This window comes from Psittacula echo, assembly GCF_963264785.1.
Source record: "Psittacula echo genome assembly, chromosome: 28".
NCBI classification, from domain to species: Eukaryota; Metazoa; Chordata; class Aves; order Psittaciformes; family Psittacidae; genus Psittacula; species Psittacula echo.
The window spans coordinates 1,152,223-1,178,909 of record NC_137763.1 but is presented as its reverse complement, the minus strand read 5'-3'; the positions used below and the strand labels follow the sequence as shown (position 1 = coordinate 1,178,909).

Genomic DNA, 26,687 nt, shown 5'->3' with positions numbered 1-26,687 from the left:
GGGGGGGAGAATTCGGGGGAAAACCCGGCAAATCCTGGAGGAATTTGGTGGGAAGAGGCTGGAATCGCCCCTCCCCCCCCCCCCCCCCCCCAAGGTCCTTCCAAGCGGCGCTATTGGGGCCTCATCTTTTGGGGGAGTTTCAATGGATTTGATGAGTTTAAATGGATTTTGGGGTAGAAAACCCTTAAATCCCTGTTCCCCCCCCCAAGGACCTCTTGGAATTGGGGCACGGGAATGCTGGGGGGGTTTGGGGGGGGTTCCTCGAATTTTGGGGGGTTTTGACCTTTTTGGGGGAGTTTTTGGGTTTTGCTTTGACTTTGGGGTTATTTTTTTTCATATTTTGTTCATTTTTTATTATTTTTGGGGGTTTTTTTTTGGAGTTTTGGAGTTTTTCCGATTCTGTTGGAGTTTCTTTTGGGGCATTTTCTTGCTTTTTGATCATTTTGGGGCTTTTTGTTTCTTTCTGGTGATTTTTTTTTTTTGTTCTTTTGGGGCTTTTGATGATTTTGCTCTTTTTTGGGGTGGTTTTTTTGCTGCTTTTGGGGTCTTTTGGGTTTTTTTCTGATTTTTTGCAGTTCTTTTGGGGGGGTTGGTTTGGTTTTTACCATTTTGGGCTTTGCTTTTGTTGCTTTTCTGATCATTTCCCTGTTGTTTTCCCCATTTTGGCCGGGTTTTGGGGTTTTTTCTGCTCCCCCTCCAAGCACCAAAGGGGGGGGGGATGGGAGGGGGAGGAGGGGCGGCCAGGAAGAAACTTTTGCCTCTTTTTTACATAAAAAAAGAACAAAAAAAGGCAAAAAAAAACACAAAACCTTAAGAAAATCATAATTTTAAAAAAATGAAAAAAATCCTCTTTTTTTTTTTTTTTTTTTTTAATTTTTTTTGTTGGGTTTTTTCCATATTTTCTTAAGTTTCTGGGTTAAATCCCCCCTCCCCCCCCCCAGGGGGGTTTTCACTGCATTTCTCTGAGTTTTGGGTGGTTTTTTGTCGTTGTTAATAAATAATTCCGAACCTTCCCAAAAATCCGAATAATAAAGACAAAAAAGGTCCCTTTTTTGACACCTCCCCCCCATCCCCCCCTTGTGCCGCGGGTTCCTTCCTGTAACCCCCCCCCCATTTTGTCTGTTTTTAGAATAAAACCCATTCACTCGACTCGAGGCTGCGCTCAATGTGTGGGGCAGGAGGTGGGGCACCATGGGGGGCTGGCTATGGGGCTGGCTATGGGGCTGGGGCTGGGGGCCTGGGCCTTGGGACCGAAGCCCGGGCTTTAGGCCTAGTTCTGGGGCTTGGGCCTAGTTGGGGGGGACCTGGTTTCCATGGCAACAAGGGGGGGGAGGAGGGGGAGTGTCGGGGTGTGAGCGCCGCCATCTTGGTGCCGACACACAGCGACATGGCGGCCGTGGAGCCTCCCGCGCCCCCCCCCGACCTCCCCCACCGCAGCCATTTTGGAGGCGGGCTCAGGGGCCTCCCTGCGCGCCGCCATTTTGAGAGGAAGGGAGTCGCCATCTTGACTCAAAGCGCAGGCGCGGGGGATCATGGCGGCGCCGGGCACAGGGAAGAGATGAAGCCGCTCTGGGCGCCGCCATGTTGAAAGCGGGCAGCGGGGCCGGGCCAAGCCTGCCGCTGGCGGTTGGGGCTGGGAGCGTCCTATGCGGCTGGGGAGGAGGCCGTAGGGTCCTATGGGGCTGGGGAGGAGGCCATAGGGTCCTATGGGGCTGGGGAGGGGGCCGTAGGGTCCTATGGGGCTGGGGAGGAGGCCATAGGGTCCTATGGGGCTGGGGAGGGGGCCGTAGGGTCCTATGGGGCTGGGGAGGGGTCTATAGGGTCCTATGGGGCTGGGGAGAGGTCCGTAGGGTCCCATGGGGCTGGGGAGGGGTCTACAGGGTCCTATGGGGCTGGGGAGGGGGCCGTAGGGTCCTATGGGGCTGGGGAGGGGTCTATAAGGTCCTATGGGGCTGGGGGGGGTCCTATGAGGCTGGGGAGGAGGCTATAGGGTCCTATGGGGCTGGGGAGGGGTCCTATGAGGCTGGGGAGGAGGCTATAGGGTCCTATGGGGCTGGGGAGGGGACCGTAGGGTCCTGTGGGGCTGGGGGGGGGTCTATAGGGTCCTATGGGGCTGGGGGGAGGTCCTATGGGGCTCTGGAGTAAGGGGTTGGGGGGTCCCATGGGGCTGTGGAGGGGGCCATAGGGAGGGTTCTTGGGGGGGGAAAGCATTTGGGGCTCATAATTCCTCATTAACCCCCCCAATCCCCCCTTCCTGCCCCCCCCTTTTGGCCCCTTAATTTGGGGGCCATTTATCCCCCCCCCATTGATGTGGGTCCATCCATGGACCCCTGTGCCCCCCAAGTGACCCCCCCTGTGACCCCCAACCCCCCCCCCCCAATTCCAGCTCCGGTTGTTGGTGATGAACCCAAGAGGTTTTATTTCATTCCATGGGGCTCCTGTGGGGCGGGGGGGGGGTACTTGGGGGGCAGGAGGGGTCCCCCATATCCCCCCCCCCCCAGGATGGCGCTGGTGGAGAACTTCCCATTGCGTGCAGTGGGGCAGAACCCCCGCTGAGGGGGTTATGGGGCTGCCCCCCAAGTGTGGGTCAAGTTATGGGGCTGCCCCCCAAGTGTGTGTCTAGCCCCAAGTGCAATTCTTCCCCCACAAGTGCAGTTCTGCCCCCCAAGTGTGGGTCTTCCCCCAGGTTATGGGTTGCCCCCCACCCCCCCAAGTGTGAATCTGCCCCATAAGTTATGAGTCTGCCCCTCAAGTATGCGTCTACCCCCAGGTTATGGGTTCCCTCTCCCAAGTGTGAGCCTGCCCCATAAGTTATGGGTCTGCCCCCCAAGTGTGGGTCTGCCCCCGCCTTATGGAGCTGCCCCATAAGTTATGATTCTTTCCCCCAGGTTATGGGTCCCCTCAAGTGTGCATTTACCCCATAAGTTACAGGTGTCCCCCTCAAGTGTGCTTCTGACCCCCAAGTGCAGCTCTGCCCCCTAAGTTATGGCTCTGCCCCCCAAGTGTGGTTCTACCCCGTAAGTTACACGTGTCCCCCCCAAGTGTGGCTCTGCCCCATAAGTTACAGGTGTGCCCCCCAAGTGTGCTTCTGCCCCCAAAGTGCAGCTCTGCCCCCCAAGTTATGGCTCTGCCCCCCAAGCGTGGGTCGCTCAGAGGAGGGCGCAGAAGAACTTCTTCTCCCGGAAGGGGTTCTCGGACGTGGGCACGGGGGTGATGAGCGGATCCTCGCAGGCGTGAGCATCGCAATAGGTCAGCAGCTCCGCCGCCGCCTTCGACACCTATGGGGCGCGGGGGGAGGGGGTGGGGGGTGTCACTTGTGGGGCACAGGGGGTCACTTATGGGGCCCAGCAGCACCCCCTCGGCACCTTGATCCGGCACATGCTGGCCTCGATCTTGAGCTGCTCCACCATCTTGCGCGCCTGCCCGATGCTCATGGTGCTGTTCACGGGGGTCTCGCCCTTCATGGGGGGGTCCTTATGTGGGGGGGAGGGGAAGGAGGGGGGTGAGTTATGGGGTGCCCCCCCCCTAACCTACACCCCACAGAGGGCCAATGGGGGGGGGCACAATGGGATGCGGCCCCCCCGTGGCACAGCCCCATTGCACCCTCAATGCCCCCTCAGATCCCATCTCCCCCCCCATGTTCCCACTTCTCCACTCCCAAATCCCAGCTCCCCCCATTTGTACCCCCCAAATCCCCCTTTCCCCCCATATTCATTAACACCCTCCTTAATTAACCCCTTTCCTCACTAATTACCCCCCAAACCCCCATTTCCCCCCCCAACCCCCTCTTTCCCACCCCAAATCCCCATTTTCACCCCCAAATCCTCCTTTCCCGCCCCAATTCCCACATTTGCTCCCGATATTCATTAACACCCCCATAATTAACCCCTTTTCCTCAGTAATTAACCCCTTTTTGCCCTCCCCCCCCCCATTTACCTCAGGGGTCGGAGCCGGAGCCGCGATCGGTGCCGGGCGATGCTCGGAGCGGGCGGAACCACTTCGGGGGGGGGGGAACCACTTTGGGGGGACACGGCCCCGCCCCTCCCCCCGCCCCTCCCCCCACTCTGGTTATTGGGGGGTCGCAGGTTGGGGGGAGGGAGAGGAGACACCCCCCTCCCCCCCCATGGGTGGGACCTGAGGATGCAGCAAAGGGGGGTGGCGGGGTCAAGGGGGCACCTCCCCCCCAACCCCCAATGGGCCGCCCCATGGACCCCTCCTGTTGCCATGGGGACGACGGGCGGAGCCCGGCGGGGCCGCAGTGGGCGGGGCCTGGGGGCGGAAGGGGCGGGGCCCCGCCTGTGGGGAGCGGGACGCGATCGGCGCCGGCTCCGGTAAAGGCCCAAAACCGCCGCTGCCCCATAGATGTGTGGGGTGGGGCGGTTCGGTGAGCGGCTGCCCCATAGATGGGGACGGGGGGATCGGCTGCCCCATAGATGTGTGGGGCGGGGGTCTGGGGTTGTGGGGCGGGAGCTGGGTGGGGAAAGGGTAGGGCCGGCGCCTCACGGATCGATGGCGCAGGAAGGGGGGGGATGTGTTGGGGGTGCCCCACAGATCTGTGGGGCTGGGGCGGGCACCCCGCGGGGCTGTGGGGCTGGAGGTGTGTGTGGGAGGACAAGGGATGGGAGCCCCAGAGATATGTGGGGCTGGAGGTGGGATTGGGGGGGGTCAGGCCTATGGGGATTGAGGACGGTGGAGACGTGCCCCATAGATCTATGGGGCTGGAGCTGGTTGGGTAAAGGCAAGGGACTGGTGCCCCATAGATCTGTGGGGCTAGAGCTGGGATTGAGCGAGGTTTGGCCATGCCCCCCCCCCCATCTATGGGGCAGCGCAGGGCCTGAGGCCTCTCTGTGGGGCACAGCCCCGCCCCTGCCCACCCAACCCTCCCCTTTCCCTCCCTGTGCAGCCGCCCCATGGGGCGCTCATGGCTGTGGGGCCGGCGCAGTGGGGCCAGGCCGCGGGCGCGCTGCTGCGCGGGGCCCGGCGGGCGGCGCTGCGGGCCGGGGTCGCGGCCTGCGCCGCCCTCCTCCTGCTCTGGGCCTCGCTCTTCCTTTACGGCACCTTCTACTACTCCTACGTCCCCGCTGTCGCCTTCGTCCGCCCCGTCCATTACGCCTTCCGGTAATGGGCCTCAATGGGGGGGTTATGGGGCACTTATGGGGCTGCCCCACATGGGTTTAACCTCTTTGTCTGCTCGTCCCTGCAGGACAGATTGCGGCTCCCCCGGGCCTGAGCTTTGCTCCTTCCCCACTGCCAATGTGTCCTTGTTGGGAGGGAACAGGGAGAAGGTGAGTGGGGGGTGCCCCATAGATGTGTGGGGCTGGGAGAGGGAGGGATGGATCTGTAGGATGGGGGGAGCCCCATAGATCTGTGGGGCTGGATATAGGGGGGGTGTAAATATGGAGGAGCCCCATAGATCTATGGGGCTGGAGGGGGGGGAGGGGTGTAGATCTGTAGGGCTGGGAGGTAGAATAGATCTGTGGGGCTGGGGAGAGCCCATAGATGTGTGGGGTGGAGGTGGGGTTTAGGGGGCCCCACAGACCTACGGGGCTGGAGCTGGGTCTGTAAGGAGGCGGGACATCTGGCCAATAGCTCTATGGGGCTGGAGCTAGGTCTGTAAGGAGGCGGGACGTCTGCCCCATAGCTCTATGGGTCCATTCTCTGTCCTGCCCCCCAGGTGCTGCTCTATGGGCAGCTCTACCGCATCTCCCTGGAGCTGGAGCTGCCGGAGTCGCCGGTGAACCGGGCCTTGGGCATGTTCATGGTCACCATCACCTGCTATGGGGCAGGTGGGCGCCCCCTCGCCTCCGCCGCGCGCCCGGTCAGTGGGGCAGGGCTCTGGGGTGGGGGGTGTATTTTGGGGGGTCCCCCCCCTTCATTGCCCCCCATGTCCCGTGTGTCCCCCTGCCCCCCCAGGCCATGCTCCATTACCGCTCCCGCCTCCTGCGCACGCTGGACACCGTGGCCTTCGCCGCGCTCTTCCTCACCGGCTTCGCGGAGCAGAAGCAGACGGTGGAGGTCGAGCTCTACTCTCACTACCGCGAGGACTCGGTGAGCACCGTGGGGCTGGGGGGATGTGGGGCGGCTTTGGGGGGGATCTGACCCACATCTTCCCTGGGTCCTGCCCCATAAGTACGAGCCGACGCTGGGAGCGGTGCTGGAGATCCAGAGTAAACGCATCCAATTGTACCGGGCCCAGCTGCGGGTGCACGCGCACTTCACCGGCCTGCGGTAAGGGGGGAGCTGTGGGGCTGCCCCACAGAGCTGCATCCCCAGTGCACTGCCCCATAGGGCTGCACCCCTATAGCACTGCCCCATAGTGCCGTACCCCTATAGCACTGCCCCATAGCACTGCGCCATAGTGCCATACCCCTATAGTGCTGCACCCCTATAGCACTGCCCCATAGAGCTGCATCCCTATCACACTGCCCCATAGTGCTGTACCCCCATAGCACTGCCCCATAGTGCTGTACCCCTATAGTGCTGCGGGTACACGAGCACTGTACCAGACTGTAGTAAAAGTGACCTATAGGCTGCCCCATAGCCCAGTGCCCCATAGCCCAGCCCCATTGTGGTTCTGCCCTATAGGACAGCTGCATAACCCAGCCCCATTGCACATCCCCCCCATAGCTCTGCCCTATAGCCCAGCCTGCCATAACCCAGCTCCCCAATCCAGCCCTATAGCACAACCCTCCATAGTACTGCCCCATAGCCCAGCTCCCTAACCCAGCCCAATACCACAACCCTCCTGTAGCTCTGCCCTATAGCCCAGCCCCATAGCATAGCTCCTCATAGTACTGCCCTATAGCCCAGCTCTCCAACCCAGCCCCATAGCATAGCTCGCCACAGTAGTGCCCCATAGCCCAGCTCTCCAACCAAGCCCCATAGCCCAGCTCCCTAACCCAGCCCTATACCACAACCCTCCCGTAGCTCTGCCCTATAGCCCAGCCCCATAGCATAGCTCCCCACAGTACTGCCCCATAGCCCAGCTCCCTAACCCAGCCCTATACCACAGCCCTCCGGTAGCTCTGCCCTATAGCCCAGCCCCATAGCAAAGCTCCTCATAGTAGTGCCCTATAGCCCAGCCCCATATCCCCACCCCATAGCCTCACCCCATGCATAGCACAACCGCCCCAAGCCACGCCCCCGCCGCTAAGCCCCGCCCCTCCCGCCTTGGCCCCGTCCCCAGGTACCTGCTCTACCACTTCCCGGTGACGTCAGCGCTGCTGGGCGTGGCCGGGAACTTCGCGCTCCTGAGCCTGCTGCTGCTCGCCGGGTACCTGCAGTGGGCGTGGCCCCGCGCACGCCCCGCCCCCGCCGCCGCCCGCAGCCAATCAGCGCCTGCCGCGCGGGAACAAGAGGAGGAGCAGGAGGAGGGGGGAGGGGAGGGTAGGAACCGGGGGGGGAGGGGCGATGGGAGGGGGCGGGGTCATGGGGAGGGGAATTTGGGGAGGGGGAGGGGCTATGGGGTGGAGGAGGGGAAATGAGGATTTGCAGGGCATGGGGGGGGGAGGGGCTTTAGGGATGTGTCCAATGATGCCCCTCCCCCCCCCAGCCCCAGCGGCCCCCCCGGAGCTCCTGGGCCCCGTGGAGCTGGATGCAGGTGAGAGGGGGGAAGGGCCCCCAAACCCCCTCCCCCTCCTTTGGGGTGGGGGAGGGGCTCCACCATCTCCCCTCTCCCCTCCCCCCAGAGACAGAGCCCCCCCCGGAGGCCGAGCCCAGCGCCCCCCCCGCGGAGGCGGTGGAGGAGAAAGGGGGGGAGGGGCCGGAAGAGGACGTGGGGGAGGGGCCGGAGGACCAAGGGGCGGCCCCGCCCCCCCTCCCCTCCCCCCGCCGGCGCACCGCGTGCTCCAGCTCCTGAGCGCCCCTCCCCCCTACGTCGAGACATTCCCGCCAATAAACGCCCTTCCCCACACCCACGTGACCGCGGCCGCGGCTTGGGGGGGGGTGGGCACAGACACGTGACCAAACAGTGACACGTGACAGAGGGGTTATTGGGGAGGGGGTGTCAAGGGGGGTTTGGGGTCTCTGGGGGTCCCACCAGGAGGTTTTGGGGGTCCCTGAGGGGGTTGGGGGGGGTGCCCAGGGGCACCTGGGTTTTGGGGGGGGCCATGGGGGGGTTCTCATCGGTGTCTCCCCCCTGCTGGCCCCACACACCACGTGTGTGTCCCCCCAAGCACACAGCAATGGGGTCACGGGGTACAGAGCAGCTTTATTGGGGTGTTATACCCCCACCCCCCAAGAGTCCGTGTGACGTCAGGAGGGATCTGGATGACGTCATAGGCGTCCCGGTGACATCACGGCTCTTTGCGCAGCTGCTTCCCAACGGGATCCACTAGGATAACAACACCCCAGGCCCCCACGCCTGGGGTCACCGGAGGTCACGGTCACCCCCCCATGGGCTGTTGCCATGGAGACAGCTCCCTTGTTGCCATAGGAACCACCCCATCACCTCTCCCCCCCAGCCATTGCCATGGGGACCCAAGCCCCGCCCCCTCGTTGCCATGGCGACGCTCGTCCGGCCCTGGCGTTGATGGACGCCTCAAGCCCCGCCCCTCGCCTCCCGTTGCCATGGGAACCGCGCTGCTGTCCCGCCCCCTGTTCCCATGGAGACCGCTCGGCTACGCCCCCCGTTGCCATGAGACCTCGTCCCCGCCCATGATTGGCTCCGCCCTTGCCCCGTTGCCATGGTGACACCACCCCACCCCCCTCCCCCGCGCTCACCGAGGGCGAAGGTGATCTGCGCGATGGTGCCCATGGAGGGCGGGATCCCGCGTTTCATCCTCATCCGCGGGCCCTGGTAGATCCAGGCCGCGGCGAGGAGCAGCCCCGTGCCGCTGAGGAGCCGGCAGCTCAAGCACCCCCCGAACAGCGGCTTCGGCGGCCCCTCCGTGTCCCGCCCCATGGCGGCGGCGGCGGTGGGAGGATGCGGAAGTGACCGGTCCGCGTACAAAAAGGTCGGTCGGCCACGTGCTGATGGTTCCGGGCTCCAACCGCTGCCCGCGCTTTGGGTTCCGCCTCCAAGCGCGGCTCCAGGAGGGGGTCACCGGGGACATGGGAGGTTAAGGTGGGGGGGGCCCGGTGCTGAGGTCACTTCCGCCACGGCACCGGCCGCTGAGCCACGTTCTCGTTGGTCTCGGCCGCCTCCCGCAGCGCCGCCATGATGAGCCGGTTGTGCTGCCGCCGCTCCGCCAGGATCTCGGGGTTGGCCTCGGGCAGCGCCTGCGGGAGGCGGGGGTTGGGTTCGGGGCCAGGGGCAGCGCCGTTACCCCCCATCGGCGCTGGTTCCGGTCCCGTTCGTACCTTCAGCATCTCCTGACGCTTCTCGTCCCCCGACTCCATCGCGACCCACAGCAGGAGCCCGATCGCGACGGGCACCGAGCCCCGGAGCAGGGCCAGTGCCCAGCTCCGCAGCGAAGCCATCCCGGCTCCGGGAAGGGAAGCGCTTTGTCCCGCCCTAACCAAAGACACGGGGCTTGTCTGCCCCGCCCCTAACCATAGAGAATGCGCCTGTCTACCCGGGCCCAAACCATAGAGACCGAGCCTCTCTGCCCCCGGCATGGTAAGACACGTGCGGCCTGGAGGACTAAATGTCCCCTCCCCGCCGCTCGGGGCCGAGCACACGCGTGTCCCCCCCACCCCTGCGGACGGTAACGAAGAACGAGGCAACTGCGATCGGTAACGGGTTTATTAACGGGGAACGAGGCCGAACCGGCCCCACCGAACACTCCCCCCATGTCTTCTGGATCCCCCGGCGTCCCCGTCCCGCGGCGGGCCCTGCGGAGGAGAAAGCAGCGGTGCCGATGAGCTGAGCGGCCAGGCCCCACCGCATCTCCCGGCGGAGGGAAGCGGCGTGTCCCGGCGTGTGAGGGTAGGACCGGCGGAAGCGGCCGCCGGCACCGAAGACTTCGCGCCGGTCGCTTCTCTGCCTCCGTAACATCACAGGCTTCGGCACGGGGCCGCCGAGGCCCGCCAAGAACGGGAGGTGAATCCAAACCCACCCCAACCCCCACACCACCGCTCACCTCAGCACGAAATGGCGGCTGCGGCCCCTGGGCTCCCCCTTTTATACCGACCGTGGTGGGCGGGACTTCAAGGGAGCGCCACCAATCAGAGCGAAACCCGCGGAGCAACGAGCCAATGGGAGGGAGAGGTGGGCAGGAGAGTTACCGGAAGTGGGGTCAAACCGGAACCGGGTCCTAAGAACACGATGGGGATCGGGGGGAAGATCAACCGTCCGCGGACGGTACCGGGGGTCCCGGTGACGGGAGGGGGGGGCTAAGGAGCCCGTACGCGGGGACATAACCGGGACGGGGGGAGTCCTGATAGAATAGAACCGGCTGTGGGGGGCTGCGTGGTGGAGCACCCCGATAACGGTCCGTGTCCCCCCTAGGAGCTCAAGAAGAAGCTGTTCAAGCGGCGACGAGTGCTGGCGCGGGGGGGGCGGCAGCAGAAGCGGCGGTGAGTGCCCCCCCCAGTCTCTTGGTGTGTGTTTGTGCCCCCGCCATTGACGGGGCCTGACGGGCCCCGGCGGGGGTTCTCTGTGCTCAGGCCGCTCCCAAGGGACAACGACCCCGCGCAGCTCTGGGGGAAGCGGCGGCGGAAGCTGCTGAAGCGGCTGCGGGCGTCGGCCCGAGGGGGTGAGCACCGGGGATGGGGTCACCTGGGGGGGGGTACAAGGGCACCGCTCCTGACCCGTGCTCCCATCCCCGCAGTGCCCGTGTCCTCCGCACCCGCAGCCCCGGAGGAGGGAGGAGCCCGAGGGGAAAGACTGGAGCCCGGGAGCGCTTCGGACGTGGAGATGGTGGAAGCTGCGGCGGTGGAGGGGAGTGCCCCCCCCCAGCAATAAAGATGGCGGAGGCTCCGTTGCCTGTCCCTGTGTCCGTCTGTCCTTAGGGGGGACGGGGGGGAGCGGACCCGGTGCGGTTGGGGGGGGGGGGGGGGGGTCGGAACTTGAGTGCGGGCGGAACCTTCGTGCGGAGCCCGGGGGGGAAGGGGGAAGGACACAGCGAGGCCCCGCCCTTGCGCCGCGCATGCGCGTTCCGGCCGCCGCCGCAGCCATGTCGGCGCTGTGCGACCCCCCCGGCGCCGCCAGCCCCCCCCGTCCGCCCCCCAGGTACCGCAGGGACCCCCCCCGAGCCCTGCCCCAGGGACCCCCCCATGGCCCTTCCGCAGGCCCCCTCGGGACCCTGCCCCTGGAACCTATCAGGGACCCCCCCTCCCGTGCCCCACGGACCCCCCCTTCGGAGCCCTTCCAAAGCCCCCCGAGGCCCTGCCCCATGGAGCCCATCAGGGACCCGCCCCAAGGCCCTTCGGATCCCCTCCGACCCCAGCCCCTCACGTCAGCCCCCATTTCTGCCCTTCACTCCCCATGGACCCACCCAGGCCCCTCTCCCAACCCCAGCTCCTCACCCCAGGCTCTGCCCCATGGATCCCCTCAGTGACCCCCCCCAACCCCGGACCCTCCCCACAGTCCCCCCCATGCCCTTCACTCCCTGTTGCACCCCCTGGGTCCCTTCCCCTCCCACCTCATCCCCCCCATTCTAACCCCTCCATCACCCCCATCCCCTCACCTCCTATGGGGCTGCCGGGTGCCTCATTGTGCGTCCCCCCCCCAGTGCTCAGGAGCTGGCGCAGGAGGTGAAGGCTTTCCTGAGCGGGGTGGACCCCGCGCACGGGACGAAGCTGTCGGCTCAGGACCACGCTCGCTGCGCGCTGCTGCTGCTGCGGAGCTTGCCCCCCGCCCGCCACGCCGCCCTCCAGCACCTCCGCGGCCTCTTCGACGAGCAGGTCTGCGCCCACCTCCTGGCCCGCGACAGCCCCGGCGCTCCCGGGGCCGGCAACGCCGCCCTGGAGGAGGTGGTGCAGGAGGTGCAGCGCGTCCTGGCCGACTTCATCCGCGCCAACCCCAAGGCTTGGGCGCCCGTGGTGTCAGCCTGGTCCATCGAGCTCATGGGGCAGCTGAGCAGTAAATACGCTGGCAGGCACGGGGTGCCCCACGCCGCCAGCCTCAACGAGCTCCTGCAGCTCTGGATGTCCTGCAAGGCCACGCGCACCCTCATGGACATCTACACCCAGTGCCTCTCGGCCATGATCGGCGGCTGCCCCGACGCCTGCGTGGACGCGCTGCTGGACACCTCGGTGCAGCACTCGCCCCACTTCGACTGGGTCGTGGCGCACATCGGCTCCTCCTTCCCCAACACCATCATCAGCCGCGTCCTCTCCTGCGGCCTCAAGGATTTCTGTGCCCACGGAGCCGCTCCCGGGGATCTGCTCTTCCCCGGCACCGGCGCCGACAAACGGGTGCCCAAGATCGCCTCCGTCGTGGGCATCTTGGGCCATTTGGCTTCGCGCCACTCGGGCAGCATCAAGCAGGAGCTGCTGCGAATGTTCCACGAGAGCTTAGGGCCCACCAGGGACCAGCACCAAAAAGCCACTGTCCCCTTCCTGCTCCAGCTGGCGGTCATGTCCCCGGCGCTGCTCGGCACCGTGTCGGCCGAGCTGGTGGATTCCCTCAAGCCCCCCGTCCTCAACCAGCTCCACCAGCACTTCGCGTCCCTTCCCCGCGAGGAGCTGGACAACACCGTGAGCATCGTGGTGCACCTCATCTGCCAGACCTCGGCGGGCGCCCACCGCATCCTGCAGTTCCTGGTCAACACGGCCATGCCGGCCTCGGTCATCACGGCGCCGGGGCCGCCGCTGCAGGACGGGGTGCGCGAGGCCTGCGACCGCATCATCCAGCTCCTGCTGCTCAATCTCCAGAAGCTCGTTTACAACCGGGGCAGCCCCAACCCGGCCGAGGCCCCGCTCCCGCGCCCGGTGCCCTTCCTGGACGCGCTGCGGCCGCACGTGCGGGAGCTGTGCGTGGAGACGCTGCGCCTGGAGCGGAAGCGCTTCCTATGGCAGCACCAGCTCCTGGCGCTCTTGGCCGTGTACTCGGCACCGCACTGCGCCACGGACGCGCTCTTCCACCTCCTGACGCTGGCCCGCACCCAGGACGAGCTCGCCTTGGCCACGCAGCTCCACGCCGTGCTCAGCTCCTGCCTCACCGACCTGCTCCCGGCCACCGTCAAGACCTGCGTGTGCCAGATCCACGCCGGGCGCCTGCCGGATGCGCAGGTGGCTCAGCTCTTCCGGAACCTGGCCTCCGTGGTGCAGGCGGACGCCGGGGATGGGGGCCCGGCCATGGGGCCGCAGCTCGGCCCCGTCCTGGCGCGGCACCTGCATGACCTGAGCCAGCTCCTGCTGCACCGCGACGCCGAGGTGGCGGAGGCCGCCTGCCTGCTGCTGTCGGTGCTGCCGCTGCCGCGCGCCCCGGCCCCGGCTCAGCTCCTGGGCACCGTGCGCGCCGCTTCCCACCAGTTCTTCTTGGTTCTCCGGCGCCAAAACGCCACCAACCTGGGCTGCAGCTCCCGGCTGCTGGCGCGGCTCAGCGCCGTGTCCCCGGCAGCCGCCAAGGCCGTGCTGCAGCAGCTGGTGGAGGGAGCGCTGCGCCGCGGCAATGCCGAGCTCTTCGGTGCCTCGCTGGAGAAACCCAACCAAGGGGAGGAGAGCGGCAACGGCGGCTCTGGCGTTTCCTTGCTGGACACCAACCGGCGCTTCACAGCCGCCGTCAACTTCTCCGGCGGCGTCTGGTCCGTGTTCCATGCCGGAGTCATCGGCCGCGGGCTGAAGGCTCCGCCGGGCCGGGGTGAGCGCCCGCCCGAGGAGTTGGCCAACAACATCCAGACCTTCCTGAGCCTCCTCCTGCGCTGCAGCCGCGGCGCCCGGCCCGGGGAAGCGGGATCCGGCGGGATCCATCCCGAAGCTGCTAAAGCAGTGGCGGCCGCGCTGGTGGAGAACGTGTGTCCGGAGGCGTCGGGCGCGGAGCTGACGTGGCCGCCCGAGGAGCAAGCCCGCGGGACGGTGGAACGGGATCTGCGGATCTGCCGCCGCTTCCGGGATCACCCCCTGCTCTTCCCGTTGCTGCGGCTGGTGGCCGCGGGCCGCCCGGCGCTGTGCTACTGCTCCGTGCTGCTCCGCGGGCTCCTGGCCAGCCTGATGGCCCATTGGGAAGCGTGTCGGGATAACGGGACCACGGGCTCGCCCTGGCACCTGCAGGCTTCGTGCGCGCTGGTGGCTGCCATGGCCGAGGGCTCGCTGCTGCCGCCCGTGCTGGGGAACATGCACGAGCTCTTCCCACACCTCGCGCCCTTCGAGGTGCATCTCCTGCTGCTCAGCCTCTGGGATTACCTGCGGGAGAACAGCCCCCTCCCGCAGAAATTCACCTTCCAGCCCGAGCACGGGCTCTTCCTGCGGGATTTCTCCCGGGATGGGGATGTGGGCAAGCACTTGGCTGTGCTGCACAGCGTCCTGCACAAGAACATCCACCGCTTGGGCCTCCTGGCTGGGCGGTTCTGCCCTTAAACACCCCCTCCAAGGACCCCCCCCCCCCCCATCGGTTTTGGGGGGGTTCAGCCCCTCCCCATTCCCATTCCCAAGCCGTTTTCTGAATAAAAGGGAGCAGAAGTGGATGTGGAGTCTTGGGGGGGTCGGGATGGTGCAGGGACCCCCCAAAGGCTTGTTTGGGAGGGTCTAGAGGGATCGGAGGGGTGCTGGGGTGTTCAGGTTGAGTTTAGGGGTGCTCGTGAGGGGTTGGGGGGGTCCCAGGGCTCTCTGAGGGATGCTTGGGGGGCCCTGGGAGCCTCAGGTGGTTTTGGGGGTGCTTCGGGGGGCTCCCAGGGCTGCTGGATCACGCTCAGGGCAGGTCTGGGGGTGCTGGGGGGAGTCTGGGGGATACCTGGGGGGGGTCCCTGGGCTGCTGTGGGGGTCTTGGGGATACCTGGGGTGTTTGAAGGGGTCTGGGGGTGCTCGGGGGGGGGGGGTCCCCAGGCTGAAGGACACCATGGGGGGTCCTGGGGATGCTCAGGGGGTCCTTCAGCCTCTCCCTGTCATTCACCTGCCTCCTCCCTCCCATTGGCTCTCACCCAGCCAATCACCGCCCGCTGCTGCCCTTAACCCCTCCCCGTTGGTCCCTGGCGTTCCGTCCAGCTCGTCCCCACATCGCATGCGCGGGGGTGGGCGGTGCCCCGCTGCTTAGCAACAGGCGGTCTGGCGGGGAGGCCGCGAACCAATCAGAGCCGACCGGGGGGGCGGGGTTTAGGGGCCCGCGGGCCACTTCCGGCCCGGTGGCGGCGGCAGCGGGAGGATGTTCTATCACGTAAGACGGCGGCGGGGTCATGTGTCTTACCGGGAGGGTCACGTGGGGGGGGGGGTTGGGCTCCAAGTGGGTCCCGGTGCACTGATGCGGGTCCCGGTGCGTGCCCGGTCCCCAGATCTCGCTGGAGCACGAGATCCTGCTGCACCCGCGGTACTTCGGGCCCAACCTCCTCAACACCGTCAAGCAGAAGCTCTTCACCGAGGTGGAGGGGACCTGCACCGGCAAGTGCGTGACGGAGGGGGGGGGCGCACACCGGGGACACCCCTGAGACACCTCCCCGGAACCCCCAAACCCCCTTGAGCACCTCCAGGACCCCCCTGAGCACACCCAGGACCACTCAGGCCTCTTCTAGACCCCCCCCAAGCACCCCAGGACACCACTAAAGCTCCCCTAGAACCCCCTAAACACGCCCAGGGCACCCCAAAACCCCTCCAGGACACCCCGAAGACCCCCCCAAACACCACTAAGGATCCCTAGAACCCCTTGAGACCCCCCCAGGCCTACCCTGGAGCCTCCCAAACACCCTCAGGACCCCTTAAACACCCCCAGGATACCACTAGGAACCCCCGAGCATCCCTAAGACCTCCTGAAGCACCCCCAGACCCCCTCAGGACCCCCTAGATGTTCGTTGGACCCCCCTAAGACACCCCGAAGCACCCTTAGACCCCCTCAAACACCCCCTGGACACCCGTAAGACACCTCAAGGTACCCCTAGAACTCCCCGAATGATACGCGGTTTGACTCCACAACTCGTTGCAGTTGTACAGTAGGTATGCTTTATTCAGCGCTCAGGTGCATGGGGATCGCTCCTCCAAAGTACGCACCCCTCGGTGTCGTTTCCCTCTACATTTACTCTCTAAAGTTACAGCCTATACATATTCATGACCTATCCCTGCTTTGTGTTATAATGAGCTAAAAGGGCCTTTGCGCATGCGCAGTGCCCCCCGGTGGTCATGGGCGAGGGTCTCAGGATGAAGTAAGTGAGTCTTCCTCTTCTTAAACTTCTCACCTTTGGCACAGTTGGACGCCCCAGTGGTTACACCATTAACTGAAACCAGCCATATCTGTAATTCTTCTGTTAACGAGCAAAGATTTAGCACAGGGTGACCTTCCTGCAAAACCTATTGCAGGATGGGCAGGCAAGGAGTGTCCCAAGCGAGCAGATGGTTGGGAGGCTCCATCTTTGAACTAATGATAAGCAGAAGGATGGTGTGAAATGTTACACTTTAGAAGGCCAGTGTGAAACAATTAACTCCTGGTTAGTGGGGCCCCTAAATTCCACAGACTTATAACAGTTTTCTGTCTACAACTGAAGCTAAGCTACAAAGTACTTTAACTCTATATTTTCCAGGCACTAGCGTTTCTTATATCAAGCCCTCTGTATCACAAACACTCTCAGGACCACCCAAAACCCCTCTGGGACCCCACTAAGACACCCTAAAGCACCCTTAGGTCCCCTTAAACACCCCCAGAGCACCCCTAGAACCCCATAAGCCCCTCCAGGACACCCCTAAGACACCCCAAAGCACCCCTGGTGTCCCCCAGTCACCTCCAGGACCCTCTTAAGGCACCCCAAAATGCCTCCAGGACACCCCTAAGCACCCCTGGATCCCTCCAAACACACTCAGGACCCTCCAGGACCCCCCTAAGACACCCCAAAGTACCCCTAGAACCCCCCAAACATCTTCAGGATCCCCCTAAACCCCTCCGGGACCCCACTAAGACACCCTAAAGCACCCTTAGACCCCCTTTAACACCCCCAGAACACCCCAAAGCACCCCCCAAACACCCCCCCATGGTGTGTGTCCCCCCCCAGGTACGGCTTCGTCATCGCTGTCACCACCATTGACAACATCGGGGCCGGGGTGATCCAGCCGGGCCGCGGGTTCGTGCTCTACCCGGTCAAGTACAAAGCCATCGTGTTCCGGCCCTTTAAGGGTGAGGTGGTGGACGCCGTCGTCACCCAGGTCAACAAGGTGAGGGCTGGGGGGGGTTGGGGGCCGTCCTGGGAGGTCCTGGGGTGTCCCCAGTGCGATGGGGCCGGGGACACCCCCTAATCCTCCTCCCCCCCCCCCCCAGGTTGGGCTCTTCACAGAGATCGGCCCCATGTCCTGCTTCATCTCCCGCCATGTAAGGGGGGGGGGGGTGCTGGGGATGGAGGGGTCCTGATCCCCCCCCCCTTGGGGCTCCTCCTGACACCCCCAAACCTCTCCTGACCCCCCCCCCCTTCATTTGGGCTCCCCCATCCCAACAGGGGCCCCCCTGACCCCCTCCTTGGGGCTGTCCCTGACACCCCCCCTCCAACTTTGGAGTCCCCCCAGTTCCTCCCCCACCTCATCCAACGTGGGCCCCCCCCAAACCACTCTCTTGGGACACCCCAAGAACCCCTCTTTACTGCAAGGACCCCAATTCCCCCCCATGGGCCCTCCCCTCCCCCAGCCCCAGGGGACCCCATTTCCCCTCCAGGGTCCCCTTTGCCCCCCTGGGGACCATTAAAGACCCCCCCAGGGACCCTTAGACCCCCCCCATCTTTGTCTGGAGACCCCCATGGGCCCTGGTCTCCTCTTGCCCCCCAAGCCCGCCTGACCCCCTGTCCCCCCCCAGTCCATCCCCTCGGAGATGGAGTTCGACCCCAATTCCAACCCCCCCTGCTACAAGACAGTGGACGAGGTGAGTCCTGGGGGTCCAAGGGTCTCCCTACTCCCTCCCCACCCCCCCCAGATGTGGGTCCTGGTTTGGGAGGGGGGTCCCGATGCCCCCCCATAATGGTTCCCCCCCCCTCCCCAGGACATCGTTATCCAGCAGGATGATGAGATCCGCCTGAAGATCGTGGGGACACGAGTGGATAAGAACGACATCGTCAGTGGGGGGGGGGGCCCAGGTCCATGGTTGGGGGGGTGGTCCCAGGTCTTGGGGGGTTCCTATCCCCATACGGTAAAGGGGAGGCCCCCAGCTCCATGGGGGTCAATGAGGGGAGGGGAGCAGCTCCATGGGGGGGGGGCAGTTTGGTGAAGGGAGGGATCTGGGGGGGGGTCCCAGCTCTTGGGGGCCTTCACCCCATGCTGGGGTTCACCATTGTCTTCCCCCCCCTTCCAGTTCGCCATTGGCTCCCTCATGGATGATTACCTGGGTGAGTCGGGGGGGGGCACTCAGTACCCCCCAGAGGTTGAAGGGGGGCTATAGGGGACTATGGGATGTTATGGGGGGCCTATGGGAGGTTATGGGGGGGGGAATCTCTCTCATTCCCTTTTCCTCCTCACAGGCCTCGTCAGCTGAGCACAAGGGATGGTTCTGCCCCCCCCCCCCCCCCCAGCAAACCAGGGCTGTTGCTGGGGGCACCCCCGGGGCTGGGGTGGGCTCTGCCCTTCCAAGAGCTGCTCTTCCCAATAAAAGCCGTTGTTTTCCCCTCCTGCATCAGCCTCTTTCCATGGGGAGAGAAGAGGGGGGGTCCTGGGGATACTTGGGGGGGCCCTTATGGGTGGTGGGACCCACACCGAGAGTTGCCGCTTTAAGGCGCGGCGCCGTTTCAAGGATGCGCCCCCTCCTCCCCACCCCCCCCACCCCCCCCCGTATCCACGGCAACCGCCAGGCCGTTTCGCTTTACGTCTCGTCCGCCTCAAACGCCGCGCGGCAGTTGCGCTTACCAGCACTTCACTGCTTTACGGCTGCGCGGTGCCACCTGCTTCTCTCTCTCCTCTCGCCAAGATGGCCGTGGCCGGGGTGAGTGCGGCGGCCCCGCGCCGCCATCCGCCTCCATCCGCCACCGTGCGGCGCTGCCGCCGGTATCGAGGGCCCCGCAGCGGCCGGGGGAGCCGAGCTGCGGCGGGTGCGGGGCGCTGGAGCCGCGATGCTGCGCTCCGGGGCCGGGGATGGTGGGCGGCAGCCGGCGGGGACCCGAGGCCGGGAGCGGAGGCCGCGGGCCCGGGGTGGGGGCGCGGTGCCGGTTCCCCCCAAACGCGTGCCCGTCAATGTCGCCGTTAACAGCCATTGTCCCCTCATTGCCCTTGGTTGTCTCCTCTTTCCCCCCCGCAGTCGTCTCAAGTCACCTCAATGCCCTTAACGCCCCCTTCGGTCGCGACAGCCCCCACTCTAATACCCCCCCCAAGTCGTGATCGCCACCCTATGTCGTGACCCCCCCTTAAGTCCTGACATTCCCCCCCCCGCCCGCAGACCCTCTACACCTACCCGGAGAACTGGCGAGCCTTCAAGGCGCTGATCGCGGCCCAGTACAGCGGCGCCAAGATCAGGGTCCTCTCCTCGCCCCCCCACTTCCACTTCGGGCAGACCAACAAGACCCCCGAGTTCCTGCGCAAGTTCCCGGTGGGGAAGGTGAGTCCCGGGGGGGGATAAACCTGGGAATGGAGGGGGGGGGAATAAACGCAGGAATGGGGGCAACACAGACGGGAACATTTGGGTTCTTCCACCCCAGGTCCCGGCATTTGAGGGTGATGATGGCTTCTGCGTCTTTGAGAGCAACGCCATCGCTTACTACGGTGAGTGGGGGGCTCCTCATGAGCTCTGCTGCCCCCCCCAACAAGATCTATCCCTCCCCAACGAGCCCTGTTCCCTCCCTGCCATGCTTATCCCCCCCCCAAGCCATTTCTAACCCCCCTCAACGAGCTTTGTCTTCCCTGCAATGAGATCTATCCCCGCCAACCATCCTTATCCCCCCAAGGAGCTCTATCCCTCCCTGCAGCCATCCTTATCCCCCCCCCAACCATCCTTATCCCCCCCCAACCATCCTTATCCCCCCCCCCAACCATCCTTATCCCCCCCCCAACCATCCTTATCCCCCCCCAACCATCCTTATCCCCCCCCAACCATCCTTATCCCCCCCCCAACCATCCTTATCCCCCCCCAACCATCCTTATCCTCCCCCCAACCATCCTTATCCTCCCCCCAACCATCCTTATCCCCCCCCAACCATCCTTATCCCCCCCCAACCATCCTTATCCCCCCCCAACCATCCTTATCCCCCCCCAACCATCCTTATCCCCCCCACCAATCATCCTTATTCCCCCCCCAAGGAGCTCTATCCCCCCTTCCAGCCATCTCTACCCCCCCCCAAGGAGCTCTGTCCCCCGCCGCAGCCATCCCTATCCTATCCCAACCAACCTTATCCTCCCCCAAGGAGCTCTGTCTCCCCCCTCACCCACCTCTATCCCCCCCCCCCAACTCTCCGCTCCCCTCATTAGCTCTACACCCCCTTAATGACTTTTAGCCCCTTCTTTAATGAACTTCACCCTCCCTTTTGTGCCCCCCCCCTCGCAGTCAGCAATGAGGAGCTGCGCGGGGCCACCAAGGAGTCGGCCGCGCAGGTTGTGCAATGGGTGAACTTCGCCGACAGCGACATCGTGCCCCCGGCCAGCACCTGGGTCTTCCCCACGCTGGGTATCATGCACTACAACAAGCAGGTGAGGGGGGGGTTTAATGCCTGGGGGGGGGGGCTCATTTTGGAGGTGCTGGACCCCCCCCCCCATGGTCAGCATCTTGGCATTGGGGGGTCCCCAACTCATCACTGGTTTTGCAGGGAGCTGCTGCTGGTGGATGAGGGGGATTCCTTGTGCCCCCCCCGCCCCAGCTTGAGGGGTCTTCATCAGCCCCATATTTCATTTGGGGGACTCCCCCCCGGGCTCCCAGCCCCATATTTTACATGGGGGGGTTCTCCCATGGATCCTGGTGCCATATATTACATGGGAGGGGAGGCTTCCATGCATTCCAGCTCTATTTATTACATGAGAAGGGGGTTCTATGGATATCATGCCTATATTTTACATGGGTGGGGGGCTCCCATGAATCCCAGCTGCATATATTATATGGAGAAAGGAGATGCTACGAGTCCCAGCCCTATATTTTATTTGCGGGGGGGGGGGGGGTTGTCCCATGGATATTTTGCCTGCGGGATCATCCTGACTCCCTCAGGTGCTCCAGCAGCGATCCTAATCCCGGTTGTTGATCCCTTTCCCATTCATCCCAACAAAGCTCCCAGGGGATGGAGCCCTGGAGGGGGGGGGTCCTAGTTTGCAATGGGGGATCCCAATGCTGAGTATCCCATTTCTTTTCCTTATGGAGGCGACGGAGTTTGCCAAGGAGGAGGTGCGGCGGGTGCTGGGGGTGCTGGATTCCCACCTCCGCACCCAGACATTCCTGGTGGGAGAGCGTGTGTCCTTGGCCGACATCACCGTGGTCTGTGCCCTGCTCTGGCTCTACAAGCAGGTTTGGGAAGAGGGAACACAGAGGGAGCTGGGGGGGTATCCATGGTCTTGGGGGCTGTTTTCCATGCATGGATCCCTGTGGATGCAGGTGCTGGAGCCCGCGTTCCGGCAGCCCTTTGGGAACGTCAACCGATGGTTCGTGACCTGCCTGAACCAGCCCCAGTTCAAGGCGGTGCTGGGAGAGGTGCAGCTCTGCGAGAAGATGGCCCAGTTTGATGGTGAGGGGGGGGACCAGGGACCCTCCTGGGGACACAAGGACCCTCCTGGGGACGGGGGGCACACACACGGGGCCACGGCCCCCTCCCAGCTCCCATCCTTGGGCTCACACCCAGGCTTTGGGGGTGGTTTTGGTTGTCCCCAGCCAAGAAGTTTGCGGAGGCGCAGCCGCGGAAGGAGCCCCCCCGCAAGGAGAAGCCCCCCCGGGAGGAGAAGAGGAAGGAGGAGAAGAAGGAGGAGAAGAAGCCGGAGCCCGAGGAGGAGCTGGATGAGTGCGAGCAGGCGCTGGCGGCCGAGCCCAAGGCCAAGGACCCCTTCGCCCACCTGCCCAAGAGGTGGCATTGGGGGGGGGGTGTGTCACTGGGAGGGGGATGAGGGTCCCAGAAGGGATCTGAGCATCCTATGGGGGTGTCTTATGGTCCCAAGGGGGGTTCTGGGTGTCCCCAGTGGGGGTTTGAGGGTCCCTGGGGGGGTTCTGGGTGTCCCCATGGGGGGGGGTGTCTCTGTCCCACTGCATGGTCTGGATGTCGCATGTGGGGGTCTTAGCGTCATTGGGTGTCCCCATGAGGAGGTGTTGAGTCCCAGGATGCATCTGAGTGTTCCAAGGGGGGTTGGATCTTGGTGTCTCTGGGTGCATGGTGGGGTCTGGGTGTGCCCAGGGTGTGTTTGAGGGTCCCCTGGGTGTCTCTGGGGGGTGTCTGAGGTTCCCCTTGTGCCCCCCTCCCCCCGCAGCCCCTTTGTGCTGGACGAGTTCAAACGCAAGTATTCCAACGAGGACACGCTCTCGGTGGCCCTGCCGCACTTCTGGGAGCACTTCGACCCCCAGGGCTGGTCCCTCTGGTTCTGCCAGTACCGCTTCCCTGAGGAGCTGAGCCAGACCTTCATGAGCTGCAACCTCATCACTGGTGAGAGCTCCTCATCCTCAGCTTCATCCTGCTCTTGCCCTCAGCATCCTCATCCTGCTCCTGCTCTCAGCATCCTCATCCTGCCCTCCTCATTTTCATCTTGCTACTGCTGCTACTCTCAGCATCCTCATCCTCAACCTGCTCTCCTCATCGCCATCCTGCTCATGCTCTCAGTATCGTTATCCTCATCATGCCGTCATCATTCTCATCCTGCTGCTGCCCTCATCCTCATTCTGCTCCTGCTCTTGCTGTCAGCATCCTTATGCTGCTCCTGCCCTCCTCATCGCCATCCTGCTCCTCTCCTCAGCATCCTCATCCTGCCATCTTCATCCTGCTCCTGCTTTCAGCATCCTCATTCTGCTCCTGCCCTCCTCATCTCCATCCTGCTCCTGCCCTCAGCATCTTCCTCCTCATTCTGCTGTCCTCAGCTTCATCCTGCTCTCAGCATCCTCATCCTTATCCTTATACTCATCCTGCTCTCCTCATCCTCATCCTGCTCCTGGCCTTTGCATCCTCATTCTGTCCTCCTCATCTTCATCTTCATCCTGCCCTCAGCATCTTCATCCCTACCCTCATCCTGCTCTCCTCATACTGCTCCTGCTCTCAGCATCGTTATCCTCATCCTGCCTTCATCATCTTCATCCTGCTCCTGCCTTCCTCATCCTTCTCGTGCCCTCGTCCTCCTCATCCTCACTTTGCTCCTCATCCTCAACTTGCTCCTCTGTGTCTCTCAGCTCCTTTCCTTTGTCTTGCCTCTTCCTTTGGCTTTTCCTCCTGCTTCTTCCTCCTCTCCCACTTTCTCTTTTCATTTATTCTTCTCCCTTTCCCTGATCTCTTTTCCCTTTTTCCTCTTTCCTTTTTCCGTTCCTTCTCTTTTTCCTTCCCCGTTTCTTCCTTCCTCCCTGTGTTTCCTCCTTTCTGTGCTGTTTCCTTTCTCCCTGTTTTCTCTTCTCTTTCTCCCATTTATTTTCTCTTTATCCTTCACTCCCTTCTTTCTCTGTTTTCCCTTCTCCCCTTTTATCCCTTCTTCCCCTTTTCCCTTCTCCCCCTTCATCCCTCTTGCCCCCTCCAGGCATGTTCCAGCGCCTGGACAAGCTCCGGAAAAACGCCTTTGCCAGCGTCATCCTCTTCGGCACCAACAACGACAGCAGCATCTCGGGGGTGTGGCTGTTCCGGGGGCAGGAGCTGGCGTTCCCGGTGAGCCCCGCGACGGGATCGGGATCCGGGATCGGGATCTGGGATTGCTGCGGCCTCCCTGGGACTGAGCTGCCCTTTCCTTCCAGCTCAGCCCTGACTGGCAGGTCGACTACGAGTCCTATTCCTGGCGGAAGCTGGACCCGGAAAGCGAGGAATGCCGGACGCTGGTCAAGGAATACTTCACGTGGGAAGGGGAATTCCAGCACGTCGGGAAACCCTTCAACCAGGGCAAGATCTTCAAGTGATTCCCCAACTGCTTCCAGGCTCCTTCCCGGAAATAAACCCGCGCCGGCCACAGTGCGGCACCACTGGCCCTGCAGTGCTGCGGCAATGGGGGAATGGGAATGGGGGACATGCGGCCATAAAGGGGGGGCAGGTACCGTAATAGAGGGGTCAGGCACTGTAAAAGAGGGACAAAGCACCCTAAAGTGGGGTCAGGCACCCTAAAAAGAGGTCAAGCACCCCTAAAGTGGGGTCGGGCACCCTAAAAAGAGGTCAAGCACCCCTAAAGTGGGGTCAGGCACCCAAAGAGGGGGGGAACATGGAGGAGAGGGGCTCCCCCCACCTTTGGCATAGGGACAGGCACAGCCACGATGAGCCCTGGCGCTGAGCCTGCCGTGGGGCTGGGCCGTGGGGCTGAGCCATGCTTGTGGGGCTGGGCTGTGGTTGTGGGGCTGAGCCTGCCATGGGGCTGGGCCGTGGCTGTGGGGGGCAGAACACCCCCCTCTTCCGTGTTGTGACTAATCCCGGGGCTGGTGACTCACCCCACAACTGCAACCCCCCACTCCCCGTGCTCTGCCCCACAGCGCTTGGGGGGCTCAGCCCCACATCTCACCTTGGGGCTGTTTATTGGGGGGGGGGGGGCGTTAATCCCTTCCATTCAGGGACACAGCCGGGGGGGGGGGCACCCAGTTTAAACCAGCAGCTCCCCCACTACCCCTCCCTGGTTCCTTCCTGGTGCGGGCGGGGCCGCGTGACCGCTGCCAGATCCAGATGTGGCCGGACCCACGCGCTCGAGGGCGGGGCCAGCACCCTCCTCCCCCCCCCCCCCCCCCCCGCCGGCCACATCTGGATCCAGTTTGGCTCTTGCTCAACGCGGCCGCGCCCGCCTGAGTCACCGGCCCCGGCCCCGGGCAGCGACTGAAGCCGGGCAGGGAACGACCAGGGCTGTGCAGGCAGCGCCAGCTCTGTGCAGGCAGCTTCTGGTCCTATGCAGGCAGTGAAGTGCAGGCAGCGACCGGCCCCACGGCCTGCGAGGGAGCTGCTCTGCCTGTGCAGGCAGCACCCGGGGGTGGGCAGGAAACACCCAGGCTGGTACAGGCAGCTTCTGGTTCTATGCAGGCAGCACCCAGCTCGGTACAAGCAGCTTTCTGGTCCCATGCAGGCAGCAGCCAGGAGTGTGCAGGCAGCTTGTGGCTCCATGCAGGCAGCACTCATCTTGGTGCATGGAGCACCCAGGGGTGGGCAGGAAACACCCGGGCTGGTACAAGCAGCTTCTGGTCCCATGCAGGCAGCTCGGTGCAGGCAGCACCCAAGGGTGTGCCCAGGGCCATGCAGGCAGCACCCAGCCCTGTGTAGGCAGTTCCTGGTTCCATGCAGGCAGCCCCAGCTCCTTGCAGGCAGCCTCCAGGACCACGCAGGGAGCACTCAAAGGTGGGCATCACCCAGCTCAGTGCAGGCAGCACCCAAGGGTGGGCAGCACGCAGCTCCGTGCAGGCAGCGCCCAGTCCCATACAGGCAGCTCCATGCAGAGAACACCCAGGGCCCTGCAGGCAACTTCTGATCCCTTGCAGGGAGCACCCAGCTTTGTACAGGCAGTGCCCAGGGCCATGCAGGCAGCATCCAAGGGTGGGCAGCGTGCAGGCCTGTGCAGGCAACGCCCGGCTTAGTGCAGGCAGTTCCTGGTCCCATGCAGGCAGCGCCCAGGGGTGCACAGGCAGGTCCTGGCCCCATGCAGGCAGCTCGGTGCAAGCAGCGCTAGGACCATGCAGGCAGCCCCTGCCCGTGCCCCCTCCCCCCCCAGCCCCACACCTGTGGGTCAGAGCCCCTGTTCCCCGCTGCCGGTGCTGCCGCTCCCTGCCCGCTCCCCCCCTGCCCCGGCCCCTTCGGCCGCCCGTGACCCCGCTGCCAAATTCCTGCCTGTTTACTGGCAGCGAGAGCGGCGGCGCGGCCAGAGCGGGGGAGGTGGGAACAGCAACGGGAGTGGGAATGGGAATGGGGACAGGAATAGGAATGGGAGTGGGAATGGGAATGGAAACTGCAACGGGAATGCGAATGGCAACAGGAATGGGAATAGGAACAGCAACGGGAATAGGAATGAGAACAGCAACAAGAACAGGAACGGGAATGGGAGCAGCAAAGGGAATGGCAATAGGAATGGGAACGGGAATAGGAATGGGAATGGCAACAGGAACAGGAATGGGAATGGGAGCAGCAACAGGAACGGCAATGGGAATAGGAATAGGAACAGCAATGGGAATAGGAATGGGAACAGCAACAAGAACAGGAACGGGAATGGGAGCAGCAATGGGAACAGCAACAGGAATGGGAATGGCAACAGGAACAGCAGTTGGAACAGGAATGGGAATGGCAGCGACTGGATGCAGGCAGGGCCATGGTGATTCCCAAGGGACAGGCAGGGCCACGGCAATTCCCAGGTGCAGGCAGGGCCATGGTGATTCCCAAGGGACAGGCAGGGATCCTCCGGGACCCAGGATCCCGGTGACGGCACCGGGGGGGTGTCGGGGGCTGCACTGACACCCCCTAATCCCGCCCCCCCCAGCTCCGGGCCCGGCGCACCGGGAAGCGCCGCCATCCCCATCCCAATCCCGTCTCTTGGCACTCGGCGCCGCGGCAGCTCCAGCCGGAATCCCAAACATCCCCCCGCGCAGAGCGGGGGGGGCACGGCCCGTCCCATCCCATCCCCCCCCATTCCCGGGATTTGGGGGGTTCCGGGGG

At 64.1% G+C, this 26,687-nt stretch overlaps 8 protein-coding genes across 14 annotated transcripts; 5 read left to right on the top strand and 3 right to left on the bottom strand.

The window, feature by feature from the left end:
- Positions 1 to 2,753: 2,753 nt before the first annotated feature.
- On the bottom strand, positions 2,754 to 4,041 carry GNG3 (G protein subunit gamma 3). Its single transcript, XM_080635765.1, has 3 exons — positions 3,937 to 4,041; positions 3,366 to 3,473; positions 2,754 to 3,278 (listed from the first exon to the last, which is right to left on the bottom strand). The coding sequence occupies exons 2-3, from the start codon at positions 3,462 to 3,464 to the stop codon at positions 3,150 to 3,152; spliced, it is 228 nt and encodes a 75-aa protein (XP_080491891.1). The 5' UTR covers positions 3,465 to 3,473; positions 3,937 to 4,041; the 3' UTR covers positions 2,754 to 3,149.
- Positions 4,042 to 4,269: 228 nt separating this feature from the next.
- On the top strand, positions 4,270 to 7,945 carry BSCL2 (BSCL2 lipid droplet biogenesis associated, seipin). Of its 2 annotated transcripts, none has more exons than XM_080635749.1 (9): positions 4,270 to 4,331; positions 4,904 to 5,118; positions 5,204 to 5,285; positions 5,675 to 5,818; positions 5,914 to 6,048; positions 6,131 to 6,228; positions 7,187 to 7,386; positions 7,553 to 7,600; positions 7,689 to 7,944. In XM_080635749.1, the coding sequence occupies exons 2-9, from the start codon at positions 4,922 to 4,924 to the stop codon at positions 7,856 to 7,858; spliced, it is 1,074 nt and encodes a 357-aa protein (XP_080491875.1). In that variant the 5' UTR covers positions 4,270 to 4,331; positions 4,904 to 4,921; the 3' UTR covers positions 7,859 to 7,944. The 2 variants fall into 2 exon arrangements, with proteins under 2 accessions (XP_080491875.1, XP_080491876.1); XM_080635750.1 differs by having other exon boundaries at positions 4,300 to 4,384; positions 7,689 to 7,945.
- Positions 7,946 to 8,196: 251 nt separating this feature from the next.
- DMAC1 (distal membrane arm assembly component 1) lies at positions 8,197 to 9,068 on the bottom strand. The gene is made up of 2 exons (XM_080635738.1): positions 8,722 to 9,068; positions 8,197 to 8,362 (listed from the first exon to the last, which is right to left on the bottom strand). Exons 1-2 carry the CDS (start codon positions 8,900 to 8,902, stop codon positions 8,295 to 8,297), a joined length of 249 nt encoding a protein of 82 aa, XP_080491864.1. The 5' UTR covers positions 8,903 to 9,068; the 3' UTR covers positions 8,197 to 8,294.
- A 1-nt stretch (position 9,069) lies between these two features.
- UQCC3 (ubiquinol-cytochrome c reductase complex assembly factor 3) lies at positions 9,070 to 9,558 on the bottom strand (the record flags this gene model as incomplete). The annotated part of the gene is made up of 2 exons (XM_080635737.1): positions 9,070 to 9,219; positions 9,301 to 9,558. The coding sequence occupies 2 exons, from the start codon at positions 9,556 to 9,558 to the stop codon at positions 9,088 to 9,090; spliced, it is 390 nt and encodes a 129-aa protein (XP_080491863.1). The 3' UTR covers positions 9,070 to 9,087.
- Positions 9,299 to 10,865, top strand: LOC308230792 (uncharacterized protein C11orf98 homolog). 2 transcript variants are annotated; one of them, XM_080635736.1, is made up of 4 exons: positions 9,299 to 10,150; positions 10,391 to 10,458; positions 10,549 to 10,637; positions 10,713 to 10,865. In XM_080635736.1, the coding sequence occupies exons 1-4, from the start codon at positions 10,034 to 10,036 to the stop codon at positions 10,844 to 10,846; spliced, it is 408 nt and encodes a 135-aa protein (XP_080491862.1). In that variant the 5' UTR covers positions 9,299 to 10,033; the 3' UTR covers positions 10,847 to 10,865. The 2 variants fall into 2 exon arrangements, with proteins under 2 accessions (XP_080491862.1, XP_080491861.1); XM_080635735.1 differs by having other exon boundaries at positions 9,306 to 10,243.
- Positions 10,866 to 11,030: 165 nt separating this feature from the next.
- INTS5 (integrator complex subunit 5) lies at positions 11,031 to 14,403 on the top strand (the record flags this gene model as incomplete). Its single annotated transcript, XM_080635772.1, has 2 exons — positions 11,031 to 11,113; positions 11,616 to 14,403. 2 exons carry the CDS (start codon positions 11,031 to 11,033, stop codon positions 14,401 to 14,403), a joined length of 2,871 nt encoding a protein of 956 aa, XP_080491898.1.
- A 749-nt stretch (positions 14,404 to 15,152) lies between these two features.
- On the top strand, positions 15,153 to 18,608 carry POLR2G (RNA polymerase II subunit G). Of its 4 annotated transcripts, XM_080635721.1 has the most exons (8): positions 15,153 to 15,196; positions 15,312 to 15,421; positions 17,013 to 17,172; positions 17,276 to 17,326; positions 17,801 to 17,866; positions 17,984 to 18,055; positions 18,293 to 18,326; positions 18,459 to 18,608. In XM_080635721.1, exons 1-8 carry the CDS (start codon positions 15,185 to 15,187, stop codon positions 18,470 to 18,472), a joined length of 519 nt encoding a protein of 172 aa, XP_080491847.1. In that variant the 5' UTR covers positions 15,153 to 15,184; the 3' UTR covers positions 18,473 to 18,608. The 4 variants fall into 4 exon arrangements, with proteins under 4 accessions (XP_080491847.1, XP_080491848.1, XP_080491849.1 ...); XM_080635722.1 differs by lacking the exon at positions 17,276 to 17,326; XM_080635723.1 differs by lacking the exon at positions 17,801 to 17,866.
- A 260-nt stretch (positions 18,609 to 18,868) lies between these two features.
- EEF1G (eukaryotic translation elongation factor 1 gamma) lies at positions 18,869 to 24,029 on the top strand. Of its 2 annotated transcripts, none has more exons than XM_080635719.1 (10): positions 18,869 to 18,916; positions 19,367 to 19,525; positions 19,626 to 19,689; positions 20,468 to 20,610; positions 21,269 to 21,412; positions 21,500 to 21,629; positions 21,773 to 21,962; positions 22,360 to 22,532; positions 23,605 to 23,729; positions 23,816 to 24,029. In XM_080635719.1, exons 1-10 carry the CDS (start codon positions 18,902 to 18,904, stop codon positions 23,972 to 23,974), a joined length of 1,302 nt encoding a protein of 433 aa, XP_080491845.1. In that variant the 5' UTR covers positions 18,869 to 18,901; the 3' UTR covers positions 23,975 to 24,029. The 2 variants fall into 2 exon arrangements, with proteins under 2 accessions (XP_080491845.1, XP_080491846.1); XM_080635720.1 differs by having other exon boundaries at positions 23,821 to 23,952.
- The last annotated feature ends 2,658 nt before the right edge of the window (positions 24,030 to 26,687 follow it).

Coding starts and splice junctions, on each gene's coding strand:
- GNG3 (XM_080635765.1), bottom strand. CDS start 3,464: ATGAAGGGCGAGACCCCCGTGAACAGCACCATGAGCATCGGGCAGGCG. Junction 3,279..3,365: donor CCAGCATGTGCCGGATCAAG/GTGCCGAGGGGG, acceptor CGCGCCCCATAG/GTGTCGAAGGCGGCGGCGGA.
- BSCL2 (XM_080635750.1), top strand. CDS start 4,922: ATGGCTGTGGGGCCGGCGCAGTGGGGCCAGGCCGCGGGCGCGCTGCTG. Junction 5,819..5,913: donor TCGCCTCCGCCGCGCGCCCG/GTCAGTGGGGCA, acceptor CTGCCCCCCCAG/GCCATGCTCCATTACCGCTC. Junction 6,229..7,186: donor GCGCACTTCACCGGCCTGCG/GTAAGGGGGGAG, acceptor CCCCGTCCCCAG/GTACCTGCTCTACCACTTCC.
- DMAC1 (XM_080635738.1), bottom strand. CDS start 8,902: ATGGGGCGGGACACGGAGGGGCCGCCGAAGCCGCTGTTCGGGGGGTGC. Junction 8,363..8,721: donor GCAGATCACCTTCGCCCTCG/GTGAGCGCGGGG, acceptor CGGTGACCCCAG/GCGTGGGGGCCTGGGGTGTT.
- LOC308230792 (XM_080635735.1), top strand. CDS start 10,034: ATGGCGGCTGCGGCCCCTGGGCTCCCCCTTTTATACCGACCGTGGTGG. Junction 10,244..10,390: donor AGATCAACCGTCCGCGGACG/GTACCGGGGGTC, acceptor TGTCCCCCCTAG/GAGCTCAAGAAGAAGCTGTT. Junction 10,459..10,548: donor GGGCGGCAGCAGAAGCGGCG/GTGAGTGCCCCC, acceptor CTCTGTGCTCAG/GCCGCTCCCAAGGGACAACG.
- POLR2G (XM_080635721.1), top strand. Junction 17,867..17,983: donor GCTACAAGACAGTGGACGAG/GTGAGTCCTGGG, acceptor CCCCCTCCCCAG/GACATCGTTATCCAGCAGGA. Junction 18,056..18,292: donor GAGTGGATAAGAACGACATC/GTCAGTGGGGGG, acceptor CCCCCCTTCCAG/TTCGCCATTGGCTCCCTCAT.
- EEF1G (XM_080635719.1), top strand. Junction 20,611..21,268: donor TCATGCACTACAACAAGCAG/GTGAGGGGGGGG, acceptor TTCCTTATGGAG/GCGACGGAGTTTGCCAAGGA. Junction 21,413..21,499: donor TGCTCTGGCTCTACAAGCAG/GTTTGGGAAGAG, acceptor CTGTGGATGCAG/GTGCTGGAGCCCGCGTTCCG.